The 18661-nt window shown below is 38.3% G+C and overlaps 1 protein-coding gene across 6 annotated transcripts in view; it reads left to right on the top strand.

The window, feature by feature from the left end:
- LOC125064516 (rho GTPase-activating protein 21) overlaps positions 1-17211 on the top strand; it is a 317454-nt gene extending 300243 nt beyond the window's left edge. For 4 of the 6 annotated variants that reach the window (XM_047671607.1, XM_047671605.1, XM_047671606.1 and 1 more), the window contains 9 exons: positions 12784-12942; positions 13235-13442; positions 13665-13873; positions 14099-14309; positions 14402-14661; positions 14848-14974; positions 15101-15314; positions 15418-15497; positions 16057-17211. In XM_047671607.1, the coding sequence (XP_047527563.1) occupies positions 12784-12942; positions 13235-13442; positions 13665-13873; positions 14099-14309; positions 14402-14661; positions 14848-14974; positions 15101-15314; positions 15418-15497; positions 16057-17069 (2481 nt within the window). In that variant the 3' untranslated portion in view covers positions 17070-17211. Of the gene's footprint in view, positions 1-12783; positions 12943-13234; positions 13443-13664; positions 13874-14098; positions 14310-14401; positions 14662-14847; positions 14975-15100; positions 15315-15417; positions 15498-15623; positions 15685-16056 lie in introns of all 6 variants that reach the window. The other 2 variants (XM_047671610.1, XM_047671609.1) reach the window with 2 other exon arrangements.
- Positions 17212-18661: the final 1450 nt, after the last annotated feature.

Below are 18661 nucleotides of genomic sequence, written 5' to 3'. Positions count from 1 at the left end.
AAGTCCCGTCTCAACTGGACCTACTAAGGCAAAGCGATGTATCAAAACGTATCGAGCGAATCGTAATAGGCCTATTCCCAAGCCGTTAGTTAAAACTCGCAACCAATGTGCACGCGGCGTAATGCAACAGCGACCACATGGCCGTCGCATCACTTGCGCGCGCGCTGGCAGACCGAGTGTCTGGCTTCTGCGAAATGCGTATGTGCTTATTATACACGTGTCGTTGACTCTTTAAGGAAATAGATGTACGATACACATATCTACACTTTCCTTGACGTATGTCAGTAACGGAAATTCAAAAAATTTAATTTTAAAAAATATTTGAATTGGTCTCTTTCCAGAAAGTACCACCAAAAATCATCGATAAGATATGAGAAAAGCATACGAACATGTCAACTAGCCCATTAATTTAAGTCTTGAATTTTGAAACATATTAATTTAGTGAATAAATTGTAGTCAAACACATATGTTTACTTTGTCATAACAAAGTAATAATCTGATTTATGGGTAAACGCGCGTTTTACTTCCACTGGCTCTTACAATCAGTCGCTGTTGATTTATCGTTATACTCAATTTAAAGACGTAGTTTGCAGTTCCTATAATATAATCGAAATTCCAGATAGAGATTTATAGTTACGTTGCCGTCAATCTTCTTATCCCGCGATCTTGTCCATGCGCATACGCACGTTGCAATGCGCGTCCATCCGCTGCCGGGGTGAACGACCTCATTGCACATACTGCCAATTACCATGCTCATAGAATTGCTAGAAATTACTCACGTGCCAACTTGCTTATTGAAATTTTGATACATAGTAATTTTCTGTACCTGTGAATGAAACTTTTATTGAGCCTAATTAGACGTTGCTTCAATAAGACAGTAATTGTTGATTGTTATATAAATATTAACAAATCTTTCGTCCAACACGTTATTACTATACCTCCTACACAATATTATAATTTACACATAAGTGTTTTTTTATATAACATGCTTAAGTATTATTAAATAGTTTTATTTGATAGTAAATTTACATAAGAACTCGTTGCATAAGTTTCTTTGGCTAAAAAATGTAATGTTAATGACATTTTCGCATACGACAAAAGTTTTAAAATCTTAATTTTTTTTTTTATATATAACGGTTCCAAATTTATTTTCTAACTCTTTACCTATAAATACGTCCAAACATCCGAGTGTACCACCCAGTGTATTTATCACGACAGACATCGCCCACGTGTCGCATCCAGGAGATCTCTATTTCCGCGTCGATAGACTCGTTCAATAAACGAGTGGGTTGACGGACGGTTGCCAATTATAATGGTTTACTTTCTATGGCTAATTGTACATTTGCTCGAAAGCGTACCGTGAATCATAGCCTTGGTTGCTCAAATTGTCGATCGGCTATTGTCGAATTACACGCGAGTTTCACACACACATTTTGAATACCAACTGTATGTTGCTGTTAATAGCTGAAAATATGACGTAGAGCCGAGATGACTCAGTGCATGGAAAGCGATAATCTTATATAAAGGTTTCAAATTGAAACCCGTGCAAGCTTTAATGATTTTTCACATGCCAACCAATCCTGAATGATAGAGATACTGTAATTTTCAATGACTGAATATAGTTTGCTAGAAATTCAATGCTATTTGTAGACAGCCAGACAAATCCTAGGCGCCAAACATCCCCCAGGCACATTTGAACATTTCAAATTCCGCCGTGAGTATGATGATTAATTAGGTGGCCGTATGATAGTGCCCGATTAAACTTTTTAAATATTTTGCTATGAATAGTTATAAACAGCCCCTAATTGGTCAGAACCTACTCGATGAACATACGCAGCTCAATCCATCAAACAGTTCAACTTACGCATTACATTCCATATTCCAAAAACGCTCGGTCAAATTTCCAAACAATGTTCTGAAACTTTGTATTTACAAAAGTCACCATTTAATTATAAGTTTGATTCTACACATAAATTTAAACAGTATTTTAGTTAATGGCATTAAAATGTACATTAATTATAAATAATCTTGTCGCATCTGGGTATTGCTATTTTTAAGAAGTACTTTTGAAATAGATATACCTTCCTTTTTAAATATAATTTCAAAATACAGTCACCGTAAGTTTATTAATACTAAATGAAACTTTATCCGCGTCTAGCACATCCCACTTTTTCTCGGAATATCCTATTTTTCATTCCTTGGTTCATTTATTTTTATTTGTACAAAGGCATAGAACTCAATGTCTCAATATAAATAATTATCTTGTTATAAATTTAGCACGAGTTTCAGCACGAATGGTTTTCTTAGAGGCATCGGATGCGCCCCCCCCCCAATTCTTATAGTGAATTCAGGTTACATATTGTCTTACAAACACAAACAACGATAATTACAGCGATAATAGTATACGGTCACGCTTAAACGTATGGAAGTCGAACTCTACTTTCTTTTGTTTTTATGTTATCAATATTAGTAGGCCTCGGTTAATGATTAGACGGCCTCAATTATATGAAATCGCTACAGTTTTATACACAATACAAATAAACTGTACATTGGTACACATTTCGTGATTTCTTAACTCTGTATCGTATGTATAAATACCTCCTTGGTTAACGGGTTCATAACCTCGGTTTAGTCATAAATAGTTTTTTTTTTTCACTTCTTTCGTATCACTTTACTTCAAGTTATTTTAAATTGTTACTAACCTTAGTGTAAACGTAATTGTTATACGAACCGGTGATAAGTTATTAACAATCAATAATTAAGTGTAATGTTCTATATCGATCAACCAGCAGATCGTGCTTATCTGCTGGTTTATGCGGATCGCTGTCCCATCTGACTAGAATATCCGAAAATCGCGCGCGCAATTTTTGGCGCCCACACTGTATTTTACGCTATTATACGTCCTATGTAGTTCTGTGTAATTTAGTACTTGAATTGTCAGTCTTAACCAAAAAGTTATTTCTTCCTATTGTTCAAACGGATACTGTTTTTAGAATCTATACTTTTCATTCATATCCTATACCGAATGAATAGACGAGTATCTCTCTTGTGATACGAGTGTACGAGTAATATCTAGGCTAGTTTCGCATAATCGTAACAACATCAAAAGAAAATGATTTTATCACTTCACACATTCGAGCGAACTGAATGAATATTCCTCAAAAATCGACACTCCGTTTATATTACTTTTCTGAATATCTAAAAATAGATTTAAATAGGCTGTAAACTCGTATGTATTAATAATCTGACCTAAATGCTGGTATGACGCGCGTACCTGACGTAACACAAGGAGCCACATGTATCTATGCGAAACGAGCTCATTTCATTGGGTTTTGTTTAACTGATCTGATTTCGGTTACGATATACTATCGTAATGATACTGGACCGATTCCCGCGATAGCACTGGGTCAATTTGCATGTACATAATTATTTGATCTTCGCGAAATAGTTGCAAGGCTTTCCTTGAACGGACGTCTTGTTTATTTAACACGAATCGTATCAAAATTATACACACGTTAGTGCAACTGATCAGATGTAGCGTAACACATCTAACTACCTCGTATGTTGGTACTGAAAATTTCTCGGAAACATTAACAATTCTTTACTTGCCCGACCCAGAATAGAAACCATGAACCTCACGATTTATAATTTAGCCAATAAATCAGTAATTCAGTCATGCTCATTATTAATAAGTAAATTATATTGTAATAGTACGTCCCGTATTTTTAAAGTACCACAAAATTAATAGTTTGCTATTCTTCATTGCACGAGTATTGGATGAAGCAGGCTTTCTACTTGTATCTAGATATTGCGTAACTACGACAAATTAGGTTCCGAATAATGCTTTCATGCACTCACAAACCAGACAATATTGCATCATAACCACCTACAAAATGTAACATAGTGTGCAGACAAAAAAAAACACTGGGCTTACTATTGATACAAAAAATAATTGACGTTGTCAATTATATCGATTTTTCTAACTACAGTGTGTTTAATTTCGACTTGACTCATTTCGTCTTCAGCGTGATGGCTATGTTGACTCATCAACAAACAACAAGCTTTCATTGTTCATTCGTCACTCAGTAAAGATATTATATTAATAGTAATGTTCGGTAGACGCAATACGATTATGAGACAGCTGTGGTGAGTTACGTGAAAGGGTGCAAGTATTACGGAAATAGTTGTCGCTAATAAGGTAATATTGTTGATAATGTTGGAGGAAGAATAGTATTTCACTGCATTCACAAATCAATTGAAACTTAATGCTGTGATTGATCGAGCCAAACCGACTTTCGCTTTTGATTTTGAGACGACCTAACTTTTTCAACGACGAACCAAAAATGAGTGTAATGTTTTTAAGGTTCATTTATATGTATATGTATTGCTGATTTCCGAAACGGTAGTGTTTAAATATTGACGAATCAAAAACGCTTCCTTGTCAAGTTTAATTGAATAAAATACATTTGATTTTATGTGTTTTAATAAATAAATTAATTAATAAAATAAAATTTATAAAGATATTCTATTATTGTATTATAGTATTGTTAGAACCCTTATATCATCCTGAGTGACGCTGGCTATAAATTAATTAATTCATTCAAGTCGTTGTATTATTGAATAACGAATTTAAAAAAATATATTTGATTATTTTTTTTTACTCACCAAAACTGTGTTTTTACTCACCAAAGTTCTAGAACTTTATCATATTAACAGATTTCTTGCAGATTAAAAAAAGCAGAAACACGATCTGTTTTCATTCCACGAAACGAATCACATCTTCGACTCGCCTTTATTTTATTATATTGTACATCGGACAATTTGTTGCGAATGTATAACTCGTGTACCGTTAATTGCTCACCAAATATATTGACCAAATTGATATCTATGGCCCAAATTAAGAGTTTGGCAAAGTACCGGTAGGTGGGAGTGGTAGGTTATTGCACTTATTCGTTCATCGAATGAACAAAACATGATGCCCTAAATCGGTATTCGGTGTTCACCAAACTTCCTTATTAAAATAATACCAAACTAGGTTAGCAAGACCTTTCATGTATTTCTTGGTTACTATTTCAGAATAAACTAAAATTAAAAACTAATATAAAATATAAAAGGCCGCTTAGGATTGAATGTGACCTTTTACGCCCGTGTCGAACTCAGGTCTAAAATTTAATAAAGGTCAAGGTAAATGTTTGGGCAAGCGTTAGCTAACACAGGTACCAAGGGGCTACTCAGGGGTTACTAAACCGAAATGTACTCATATTTTGAAACTACAATATAGTATCGAAAAATTTTAAAGTCGGTTTTACGTGAGCAGACATTCTTGCCTTATTTAAAGCCGTGACGAATGAAATGTATTTAAAATAATAATTACAAATTCCACGAAATTTTTTTGGCAAGATAAATCGTCTCTACAAAACGAGGATGCAAAATTGTCACTTGCCACAGTTCTACTAACGCTGATCTCTTGCGTCCTAAAACCGAACGAATTCTAAAATACTGTATCAGCGTCTGTTCTAGGAACACATTCGAAAGGATACAAAGCGAATTTGGAGCGGAAGAAGCATGTTTAGAATATTTAAAGTTATTTTCTCTGAAATCATATGTCTTCTGCTTATTTTAAACACAAATAATTTATGTATCAACAAAAGTATAAGATATTTTTGCCTAATTAAAGGAAGTTCGAAAAAGATTATTGTATACAAGGGAAATATGTAACTGTGAAACTACATATGTAAGTACTTGAAGAACATACATTAAAGATAGAAAATAACGCCATAAATCCTAAACCGTGAAGTGCAAAGGAAAGTATGACGAATCAAGATTATGACGACGCCTTCTCCAACGCCGCGGACAATATTTACATGATGCCCATTCAACTCGTGGTGTTTACTTACATCAAATCACATCACAGCCTTAGATTTACTCTTACAGCTAATCTTAACGACTCGCTGATGACAACCGCGCGCCATAAAATTACGATAATGTTATTATGTGTTACGTGTTTAAAGTCAAATGTTATGTCAATATAAGAGTTTTCTTGTTTCTCTTGATATTTTTGACTCTTTAATTAAAAAATCTTTATATTTAATTCAATTTAAATTATATAATAAATATTTAATTGGCTATAGCAGAAACTTAATAAAGAAATTCCAAACAGTCAACAAATTAGAAAAGTCAAAAATAAAACAATTAGAAAAGTGGCGTCGAAAGGCCTCATTGTGTTGAAGCGACTCGTCCGGAAAAGACAACCAATTTCCTAACCGTGAAAACAACAATTTGGCAGACGCCTCGGAGTCTGTACGCGAGCACTTTCTCTGCGCAGACGCAGCTCGACGCGCCATAGTCCTTCAGGCAAGCGTGAGAGCCGCCCGCCCGCATCGAAGTCGTGCGCTAATGTTTATTCATATATATAAATTTTTATTTTATCCGAAATATAAAAACATTATTTTTGCGAAGATAATTTTCGGAATAAATAATTTATTTCATCGACCGTGATCGGATTACCGAAAAAACAAATGCAAGTGATGTATCTTCTTGATCTGCGTCAATCCAATCGCCTCGCGTAAAACATTGCGATTGCCGAAGAGGCCTTACACGTATACGAAGTTAATAAAATCAGTGAGTGATTTAAACAGCATAGAGACAATTATATCACTATATTATTACTAATGCCAAGCGTTGACAATGACCAAGACGCGTCGCGTTTGGCTTTGATACGAATGGACTCCAGCCAAACCATGACGCTCTGGTACACAGACTTACTGGTAAGTTTCATTCGTATTGCGTTTATCGCTGAGTAAACATTATTTTATTGCTCGGTCGTATTTTTAACAGTGAAAAAGTTATTTTACGGCTACGCAGTCCAGTTTTCCGAAACGATGAAGTATATCATACACAATATCTGGTACAATTGTTTAAATTGTGATCTCAACGTGTACTGTTAGTGATGATAGCAATGTTTATACAGGTAACGCAACGCTTTTAGTTTATGACATAATTCCATTGTTTAGTTTTATGAAGCATATCCGAATATAGTTTTATAATAACGATTTTAATGAAAGTAATTGTGTAATGGTAAATAAATATATAGAAATGCGTTACAATCAATTCATGAGCTCTCATACACTAAACGACGTTTATGGCTTAAAATTCCAAGTGGTAAATGTACACAGGACTCTAAAAAGGAAACTGTTTATGGAATATATATTTAAAATTATTTATTTCGTTATTGACTTACTTTAAATATATCGACTATAAGTTGATAGTACATCGAATTTTATAGATATAGCCCGTGTGGTGATTAATTCATACAGATCATTACGACTAGTTCAAGTTTGATTCGATATGGGCGTAAATATTTCTAAATTAACGATAATTGACTTGTAAAAGAAGACGATTGACCCAGAACTCCGTCGCCATCTACAGCTTCAGGCTGTTTTGTTACCTAGATATTTCCAATCAATTACATTGCACGTAATTTCAATGTTTTATACAACTTTCTTTGTAAATAGTTGCGAATGGTTTTCACTTAGAAATAGCATCGAATTAAGATAATTATATTCCTTTTAAGGTTTTTTTTTTTTTGTTAAAAAATACTTTGCGACTATTTAAATAAACATAATTCTTAATTAAATATAAATAAAATAAAACAAATTAGTCCAGTCAGTTTATATATTGAAGTAAGTAAAAAGGAGGTCTATTTTTCTCTGCTGGGGTAGCTTTGGTTACACTACCACGCTGTTACTGCGAGTTGGTAGAAACGCATGTGCCAGACGTTCGCGATGTTTTCTTTCAACGCCTTGTACAATATGAATTATAGATACAAATAAATCTCCCGAACACCCGGATCTCATCCCACTATCTTCGTCTGAGATCGGCGATTCTGAATTTTTATAGCATTAGTTAAATGTTCTTTGTTCTTTATGCACTTCTCTAAAGACTATTTCATACGGCTTTAGATCACTCATTTTTAAATATAACAATTTTTTTAGCTGAGTACTTCTTGATGGTAGAGACTCCATGATGCTATTAGCACCTTTTCACTTAGAAGCACTTGTTACATAAGCGGACGACATCACAGTTCAGACGCTGTCCGGTGAACCTTTAGCTGCCAACGAATAGGTCAAGAACGAAACATTCGACATAACAAAGTTTTTTCTCCGCGGCGACGCGACAACGAAAGTGTGTCAGACGCAATAAATCGTCGATTCTTATCGTCAGCTTGTAATTTCGGTGACTATCGAAAGCATGACTGTTTTCTCACATAATCAAAATGCCGAGGTCGGTGATGGTATCAGTGCACGGAAAGTTAATAACGCCACGAGCACGCGTTTGTCGGTAATTATTCTTTTATGCTACGCGGTGCTCGAAATCGACGTTTACTGTATTTCTAATTCTAAAATTTAGGTTAGAAAATGTATATTCATTTTTACATACATACATAATATATTGAATGTAAATTTAATATTACTTTACCGAAAATATTCCAGTCAGATCTTCAGTATGAGAATCAAAGTAATTCCTATAGTCGTGCAATTATCAGTACTGTTAGCTATAAATCGAATAATAAATTCAAAACGGTCATAACAAAAGATTATATCAATAATAATTCACTTGCCGTGGTACAAGTATGTTCATAGACATGACAATAACAAATTGCACTTCATAACCTTAATATAAAATCGAGTATTAATAATGAGCCGAGGTGGCCCAGTGGTTAGAACGCGTGCATCTTAACCGATGATTTCGGGTTCAAACCCAGGCAGGCACCACTGAATTTTCATATGCTTAATTTGTGTTTATAATTCATCTCGTGCTCGGCGGTGAAGGAAAACATCGTAAGGAAACCTGCATGTGTCCAATTTCAACGAAATTCTGCCACATGTGTATTCCACCAACCCGCATTGGAGCAGCGTGGTGGAATATGCTCCAAACCTTCTCCTCAAGGGAGAGGAGGCCTTAGCCCAGCAGTGGGAAATTTACAGGCTGCTAATGTAATAAAAAAATTAATAATTCTAACCTTGCGATATTGATCAAAACATTAATTAAGGAATCAAAAACAGTCGTGTCATATTATACCCTGTTCAAGTTAGCTTGATCTTTTTGACAGACGGGCTAGTGATGTGAAACAGAAAATATAACATATATAACAGTTGATGGAACGATGGAATGCGTAATTCAAATTAAAATTCAATTTTTTCTTTTTACTTATTTTTCTAAAAAATAGTTATATCATACCATATAACTTAACAATGATCTCTAATAAGGATTTTTGTAATCGATATTTGTAGCAGATACTGCCTGTTATTCGCGTCTTTACCGTCCGAACGATGTAATATCGTACAATCGTATTATTTTCAGTGTTTCTATTTAAATTTTAAATTTGAATTTTTGTATTATATGTACTTTTTGAATTTTTTTTACAATTTTTAAAATCATTAAATTAAGATAATAATGTGTTCGTCATTGCAAAGTTATGTCGATCAGAAAGATTTACATCTGTCAAAAAGATCAAGCTTCTTGTACAGGGTATAGTCGTGATAATCATATGAAAGACACAAGTGACCTCAAATTAAGCGCATGCGTTGACAACGAAGACAAACAAACTACTCTCGGTTTCATCCTGTCAACGCCTACAAGCGACTACTTAACGTAACGGTGTCGATTCATTTGTGTTACGTATTAATATCGTGGGAGCCCGATGCGTTCGACATCCGCTGTAACATTGACCCTGGTTCATAGTTTATATAAATATATACATATTATAAACGTTTAAAAATAGTTACACATAATAAATACAAAGAAATAAAAAAGTAGGTAAAAGAAATACTCATCCATAATAATCAATCACATTCAATGTCATAGAAAGTTAAGGTAGTAAATATTTTCGTATCGCTCTTTGCAAAAATCGCACGTTAAATATTCAAGAAGTATTGTAATTTGACTCGCCTTGTATTAGTTATTTTAATAAGATTTCAAAAAGAAAGTGAATGCAAGATGATCTCTAAAGTGCAAGTTATTTAGACGTTGCCTCTTATTTTCGACCCGCGTAACCCACTTGAGCGGCTCATTTGATTAATACCGCTTCGAAATAAAGAAAAAAGCATCAGGGTTGCCATTTTTTATTTTCTCTTATTTTAACTTTCATTCCAAATTTAAAATGTCTTAATTAAGCGACGTGACTAACGGATAAAGAACGATATAAAATGTTACTTTAAATTTTATTTCTTGTGAATTATTATATTTTTTTATACATAATAATTTAAAATAATAATTAATAATAAAATCTTTTTTCATGGAATGTTATTGAAGAGGTACTACATAAATATTATAAAAATAATATTTTAATATCGTTTTCACCTTATAAACCAATTAACTCATATGATTAGCTCGAAATAATTATCAACTGAATTACTTTGCTTTCGACCAAAAGTAGACTTTTAAAGATTTTAAAGTCCTTGTAATAAAATTTCAAACTAGAACCCGATCACTATCAAACAAATCCCCAAAATATACTAATGTTATCTTTTCCATCAAAAACCAACATTTCTTCGCGTATAATAAGATTACTATAATACCACTACGTCATATAACATCTTTAGGCCGATAACATAAAAATAATCTAGCAAAATTGATCTTGAAATATAAACAAACTTTACGAAAAATAAAATAACAGCCTGTATATATTCCAGTGCAACAGTACGAATACATCCTCCCTTTTAGAAGGAGTTCCCCTTAACGAGAGTTTTTGGAACAGTTCCACAATTCCAGTGTGAATTGACGCACTTGTAGTATATTTCTTCCGACACGTACAGGTTTCCTTTCAGTGTTTTCTTACGCCTCACTTAAATAAAACCCACTTATTCTGGCCCGTATTTGAATCCGCGATCGATTCAGAGTCACTTGTCCTGGGCAATCTCAACTTATTCGACATGTGTGTAAACTATTTAACCAATAATAAAGTGTTGGTAGCCCTGGCGTGTGAGTCTCTAAATCGCCTGATTCGTCTATTCCGTTTCAAAGACATAATGCTCGTAATTAGGGGTGAAAGCACTATCATGTCACATCCGTCAGCGACATGACATTAGAGATTCAAATACAAATTATCATAATACAGCTGTGGTTTCCTTTGTGATGAACAATTCGTGACTATTTATCATTTATTTTACGTCATTCATTTAATGAGCCCATTTTCTACAATAGTTTTAAATGTACAATTTCCTATAAAAATATAACTGGCCAATGTTTTCTTGAATATTATGTACCTGGGGATAGTTATAATGATTAAAATCGCTTTTTGAAGGTATAAATTAAAACAACATCTATTTAAATAAAAAATACCAATCAGTCCAGTCCGTCCGTGATCGACAGCATCGAACCATAAAAAAATTGTCATTTATAATATTTATAAAGTGTTCGATACACGCGTTGCAGAAGTTCACGATACTTAAAATTAGTTCATCAGTACATACAAACTGCCACTTATTCGTTCCCTACTTACGCTTTTAGAAACGAAGCTATTACCGCGAAACCATTATCATTCTGGCCCACATTGTTCGCTTTGAACTTAATTAAAAAATTGTCTCAGAATGTCAGTGTGTCCCGAAGATTGCGCAATAAATTTCAATCTCAAACACGTCCAGCCATTTAAAAATCTAGACACCGGTCCTTGCCTCGCCGTTATATAAATCATAATTCGAGTTACATTTTTAAATGAACCCTGATAGTGATGCATACTCGATGCGTATAATATTGGCAAAACTTAATTAAGATTATTTTTTGATTAAATTATTGAGCATCAGCTTTTGGCCGCAGCTTCGCTTGTGTGTTCATGACTGATGTTAATATTTTTAATCGAAATAAAAGTCTACAAAGATTCTCAATAAGTCGAAGAACTAATCGACCAAATTTATAAAAATCGGTTGGAACATGGCAAAGGTCAAACAATAATACATTACGGACAAATTCACTTCCCCATATATAATATTAGTAAGGATTAAATTGAATTTGGCAACGTTTCAGTGCGGAACGCCAATCGCCATTGATGTGACTTTAAAACAATTCAGCCTCGTCCAACAACGAAACGGAATGTGATGGAATTATTCGCGAAGAATGATAATATTGACTTTGATGTGCCGAAGTTTACTGTAATGTTCTGTATAAAAGTGTTGGCAAGAAAATTCATGATAAGCCTATCAACGTTTACAAGAAAATAATCACGATTCATAACATTTTATTAATTCTCATTGAAATATATATATGATATCTTAAAAATATTACTGAAATTTATAAATATGTATAATAAAAATAATAATTATGCAGCAACCACATCCGATAAATGTTATTATGGGATTTGATTACAAATCCTTTCCGTAGCGCTGTCGACGCTTGGAACGCACTTTTTCTCATGTTCGCTAATTTTATATTCACCTTGGTTTTATTTACGTCAGTTTTATAACTGTTGCAGTGCAAATATTGTGATAGTTTATAAAAGAGTGTCGAATTCCCCAGACAACTCGAACTCACGACAGAAATATAAGTTCAAGTAGCTAGCCAAGCTGCTAATATCTACTTTTTATTAATAGCAACAGCGTATACCTAATGTCCCTTTGTTTTGCGAAGGATTTCTAACATTCTTTCACAACGATGTTCTACTAGTACAATTTCTCCTAACACGTAGGTTTTCTCACGTCGTTTTCCACGTCTCCTAAGCACGAGATTAATGATAAACGCAAAATCTTTATAAACACATTAAAGTAATTTTAACTGTGATTGTTACAGAGCCCCGGCGCCGTCAGCGGCAATGCGACAGGCGCAGAGAGCGGCTCACGCGACACGCTTGACGTCCGCTACTCGCTCGCCGCCCTCGCAGACGACTATACGAAGCGCAAGCATGTCGTGCGCGTCACTACCGCTGCGGGCGCAGAGTTACTGCTCCAGGTACTGTATTTTATTTTCTATCTTTTTTACTTCTGGAAAAAGACGTAGATTGTTTTCAAATAAATGCGACATTCTATGCGAAACTGAGCTATCGTTATATCTTCTTTTTACATATTCGAATAAAAACGTACATTTTAGCTATTCTCGATTGTAGAATTATTAATTATTTTCACTTGTATAGATTTTTGAGATATACTTCCAAGAAGAAGACCGATTTTAACTTCCAAAGTTACGATAACATTGCTGCAAATAATCGATACCCAATTTTAAATAAAATGTATCTATATTTTAGGCGGAAGGCGCTGCAGATGCTCAGCGCTGGTTGGCGGCTCTCCGAAGGCATTCAGCTGAGCCACCGCCGGGCGAGCCAGCGACCGCACTTCCGCCCGCGCCCGCTTCCGCGCCACCCACCGCCACCACTGCACCCGCCACCGCAGAGTGCCCCTCGCCACTGCCACCGCAACGCACTAAAAAGATCGGCAGGAACAGGTCGCCTACCGGTAAGATATCTGAAAGAAATGTTTATCTTGTTTTATTAATTTCTTAACGTGCCAACAAAACAACAACGTTAAGAAATATTCAAATGTTTTTAATCCTTTTGTAAAAGCAAATTTTTATAATGTTAAGTAGCATTCATTAGATTCAGGCTTTAACCGCGACCATATCATTTAAACCCTAATAAAATACGATTTCGGAAATCTAATCAATTGTTTTGGTTTCAGGTCCCCCGACACCAACTCTCCCGTCGTCTCCTAAGAACAAGACGTGGAAGGGTCGCGTGGCGAAGCAGCTGCGACGCATGCACGGCGGCACGGGCAGCGCGGCGCCCACCGTCGTGGGCTGGCTCGGCGCTCCACTCGAGCGCTGTCCCGCAGATGCAGAAACTCCCTCTGTGCCAAAAGCTGTCACGCTGCCCGCTCAGGCTGTCGAGGTATTTATAGTCTAGCCGTAAAAGTAGATTTAAGTTTGAATTATATCTGATTCGCTTTGGAATATCCGAGCCACGCGAACGAAATCTTTTCTTCAATCAGACCACTAATTGAATATTAAAAACCTTCACTTAAAGACTAAATAGAAAAGCGTGTGTGTGTTTCGATTATTATTGCTAACGAGAAAAGTTAGCTAAGTTCACATCACTAACGTTCGTCATTCGCAGGCTTACGGGCTCCGCACAGTGGGCGTGTACCGCGTGCCCGGCAACGCGGCGGGCGTGGCGGCGCTGGCGGCGGCGCTGGACCGCGGGGAGCCCCCGCCCGCCAGCGACGCGCGCTGGGCCGACGTGCACGTGGCCTCCAGCCTGCTCAAGGCCTACCTGCGCCGGCTGCCCGACCCCATCCTCACCAAGCATCTCTATCCCGCTTTCATCGGTCGGTATCATTTTATTTACTTAATATCATAGTAGCTTGTTCCTATATGGCAGAGCAGATGTACTTACACATTGCGAATATTTTTATTACAGCGGCCGATCGTTCGCCGGAAAGAGCGCGCGAACTGCGCCGTCTCGTTCACGCTCTTCCCCCGGCTCACTACGAAACACTGAAGTACCTGATCCAACATTTGCGCAGAGTAGTCGCACATTCTGCTTTTAACAAGATGGAGGCAAGAAACTTAGCCATCGTGTTCGGTCCAACGTTAGTACGAGCGGCTAGCGACGACATGCTCGCTATGGTCAACGACATGTCCAGCCAATGTCGCATAATCGAGTCCTTCCTGACACACGTGAGTCCAAAAGAATTTTGATATGACAATACACTCAGTTATAATTTATTATTTTTACGAGGTCTTAGGATATCTAATGTATACATATATTCATTCAGTTTTTATAGTCTACACACCGTACAAACTATCATCCTTTCGAGTTTCATCAAACCATTCCCATTTTTACCTATGTAACATCACCTACAGTACGACTGGTACTTCGAGGAAGAGGAGGGCTCACCACCAGCAGAGCCGCCGCCTGCCGCCGACCAGCTGTCGCCTGCACCCGCACCCTCACGCGATTTGCTCATACACAACGTCAAGAAGATTGAAGGTAAGCCTAAATATTTACTCGATATAGAAGAATTACGTCAAAATATTTCTACGTCCTGAAATTACGCCAAATGCGTAGATATTCTATCAAAAACCTCGTTCAAGCAACGATCGCTCGACTCGGCAGGCAAAGACGTGTCGACTCGCGACATCGTGTCCTCGATAATATCGGCGGCCAACCGCAAGATGCAGCGCAAACCGCGCAAGAGCGACAAGAAGTGGGAGGACAAGCCGCGCTCGCCCGGCGCCTCCCCCCCGCGCTCCCCGCTGGCCTCGCCCCCCGCGGCGCTGGCGCACTACGACGGCCTGCCGCACTTCCTGCACGAGCGTGAGCCCGACAAGTGAGTACGAGCAGCACCCCGCTCGCCTACTTTGGCGGATCCCTTGTCTTTGTTTACTAGTCGTATTTATAAAGCCGTTATATATATTTTTTTGCTTTTTTAGAACCGATATGGAGGCGCTCGGACGTGGGCGGCAAGAGATCTCGCGACACGCGCACACGCTGAATAACTTCTCCATCGATGGTAAATATCGTTTATAAATAAATTAAATTTTACTATGACTTAGAAAATACAATATTTCCTATTCAATAAACGATTATGCTCAATATTGCTCATTTGTGTAAAGGTTTATATTATTTGCTCTATTAGGTGTCCGGTACTGACTTCAGAGAGTAGATACAGCAATCCCTTTCTTTTGTCCACATTAAAGGTATAGGAATGTGAGCGTGCGTGTTGCAAGTGTGTGCGTTTACGCGGACGACTCTGTTAATCCTCGCCGTTTACGTTCACTCTTAATTCTAGATGACGGAAACTTCCGTACTACTTTAATCTATTAAAAGAGTGAACGTAGACGACGCTGACTCTCATAAATAACTAACTAATGCTTCATAAACAGCGGCTGCTGACAGCACGGCTTGCGACGCTCGTGCGAACCCATCACCGCATCTCTGTACATACATACTCACGTCATCCATTCATGTTCGTACATCACCCGAAAACAGAGCGACCTAATCCTAACCCGCTTCCTTAATAGATACCTAACATCCACAGCGATCGAAAGTAATCACCGATCTTGTTATAGGAACCGGAGACTTGGTGTCCTCTCTCACGAGCACGTTCGACCAGAAGCTGCGCACTCTGAACAACTCCTCGCCGCTCGACGACGGCAGCATCCCTTACGCGGACGAGTGCCAGGACGACAACGAGGAGGGCAAGTCCAGCGGCAGCTCGCCCTCCGAGGCGGGCTCCGTGCGCGGGGCGTCCCCCGTGCGCGCGCGCGCCGACCAACTCAAGGCGGCCTGGCTGCGCTCCGCCTCCTCCTCCTCCGACGAGCCCGACGCGCGCGCCTGGCCGCCGCCCCGCTCCGCCCGCGCGCCCGCGGCCCCCGCGCCCGCCTCGCCCCCCTCGCCCCCCTCGCCCCCCGCCACGCCGCCGCGCACCGACGACGACTCCGAGAAAGAAAACTGCGGAGCGCCCAAGAAGAGCCCGCGCGACGACCGCCGCGACGACGAGAAGGACGTCGACACGAGATCGCAGAACTCCAGCGACGCGCTGCCCGACAACGACAAGGGCATCGAGCGCGCACTCTACCCGAACTACGGCGCGCAGCGGGCCGGCGCCCCGGACTGCGCCAAGCGCGCCGGCGCCGCCCTCGACTGCGAGGAGGCCGAGGCCGGCGACGGCGAGGTCGACCGCGCGAAGCTGAAGCGCTCCGAGTCGCTGAACAGGGATCGCGAGCGCAACGAGGCGCGGGTGCTGCGCTCCGAGAGCCTCAACTGCCGCGCGGAGCGGCCGCAGCGCTCCGAGTCGCTGAGCAAGGGCGAGCGGCCGAGCAAGCTCGAGAAGGGCGAGTGGAACGTGGTGCGGCGCCGCGAGGCCGGCGCGTGGCGCTCCACGAAGCTGAAGCGCAAGAACGGCATGCCCGAGCGCGGCATCAAGCGGCGCCACACGGTGGGCGGCACGAAGGACTTCGACAAGGACGGCTGGGCGGCGCGCCACACGCGCACGTCGTCGCCCGACCTGTCGGCCGGCGCGTGGCGCGCGTGGGCGCCGCTCGTGCCGCCGCCGCGCCCGCCGCTCGAGTCGCACGTGTGACTCCTCACTTACACACACGCGCTGAAAGCGACGCCCCGTCGCCGCCGCTGCAGCTCCGTGCTATGTTGTATATATTCTCTGAGACGCTCGACGAGTCGGATCCGGTTCGCATCCGGAGACGGTTCGTGAGTGTCGCTGTGAGAGAGGCTATTATTGATTCGATTCATTTGACTGAATAGATTAAGTCACAAATTTCTAAATATAAAATATTGATCAAAATAAAACTAATAATACTCAGAGTCCCCTGTAACGTGTCGTGTTCGTATCGCGCATTTACAATGTCTACGTGAATTGATCGATAGCGAAGTAACGAAATTTTAGATATTAACGTATAGTATAATGATACAGAGCGAAAGTGGTTCGTCTGCAATTTTATTGATTGAATAGTGCAATACACATATATTATATTGACAAGGAGAAAGTATACATAGGTGTTACACGATTTATTAGTGGAAGCGATAATGGACCTAGCTCACTAAATAATGCCAAAGAATGATAAAAAAGGTTTCTATTGAGGAAATAGTTACGCAAAATGTATGACGACGAAGACTAGATTCAGATATCAGTAAGTGAAGAGTTTTCTGCTATTAGATGTAAATACAATGAAATATTATCATGATAATGGACAAATTTTCCATAGTTGTAGAGTTTCGTACAATAGCGTACGCTTTCATGAAAGTCCACTAATCTACAATCATTCTGTAGAATGACTCCTTCGGTAGGTGTTGAACTACTTTTAATGGAGTTGCTGTGGAACTGAAAATGACTAAGAGTGCAAAATAAACAGCATAATATAATTAAAAATAAGTGCTACTAGTATGTAATTAATATGAGAATTAATTAGGTACGCCCGAGGGCTTAAACAATTATAATAAATAAGATAAGTGATAAGTACCAGACAAAAGGTATGACCAGAACACTATAACACCACTTTAATGAACTAAGGACTGTTTGTATAAGATTTAACGTAGGTACTCTTGGAGTTTCAAACGTAGAAATGATTTATCTTATGGTATTATTAAAATGTAAAACATACATGCATTACATCACCTACTTGCCTTCGCATTTAAGCGATATCAATTTTTAAGCACAATTTTCAATTAATAGTAGATATTTTATGAATTTAAAGTTACCAGCTAGTGGTTCATTTGGCGAGAATTACGGTAATCATTTCTAGCTATTATATAATGACTTGTATATTTCATTGCCTTAAATTTAAAATTATCAAAGGCGACTTATATTAGTTTATATTGTAAATAATGATGCTATGAGTTTAGACATGACTATATACAATCTACCAGCTATCCCTAGTGTAGTGACGAGCGAGTATCGAATGTAACAACTATACAGTGATAACGATAAAAGTGATCCCTTAAGCTTTGTAAAAATTGTACATTTCTTTTATCCTTAATTTATATTAAATTTGTTATCGTAGCTTTGTTGAATGCAATTATTTTTTATTGTTTTGTTTATCAAAGAAAAGTATTTTTAGGCTAAATTCAATTGTTATTTATTTACGAAAGATGTAAAACGTGATTCGGCACTTTCTTATATAAAAAAATAAGATTAGTTTTGTAAATATTTTCTGTAAA

Source organism: Vanessa atalanta, chromosome 6 (genome assembly GCF_905147765.1).
Source record: "Vanessa atalanta chromosome 6, ilVanAtal1.2, whole genome shotgun sequence".
Taxonomy (NCBI): Eukaryota; Metazoa; Arthropoda; class Insecta; order Lepidoptera; family Nymphalidae; genus Vanessa; species Vanessa atalanta.
Note: the sequence above shows the minus strand (reverse complement) of the source record. Positions and strands in the feature narration are given on the sequence as shown.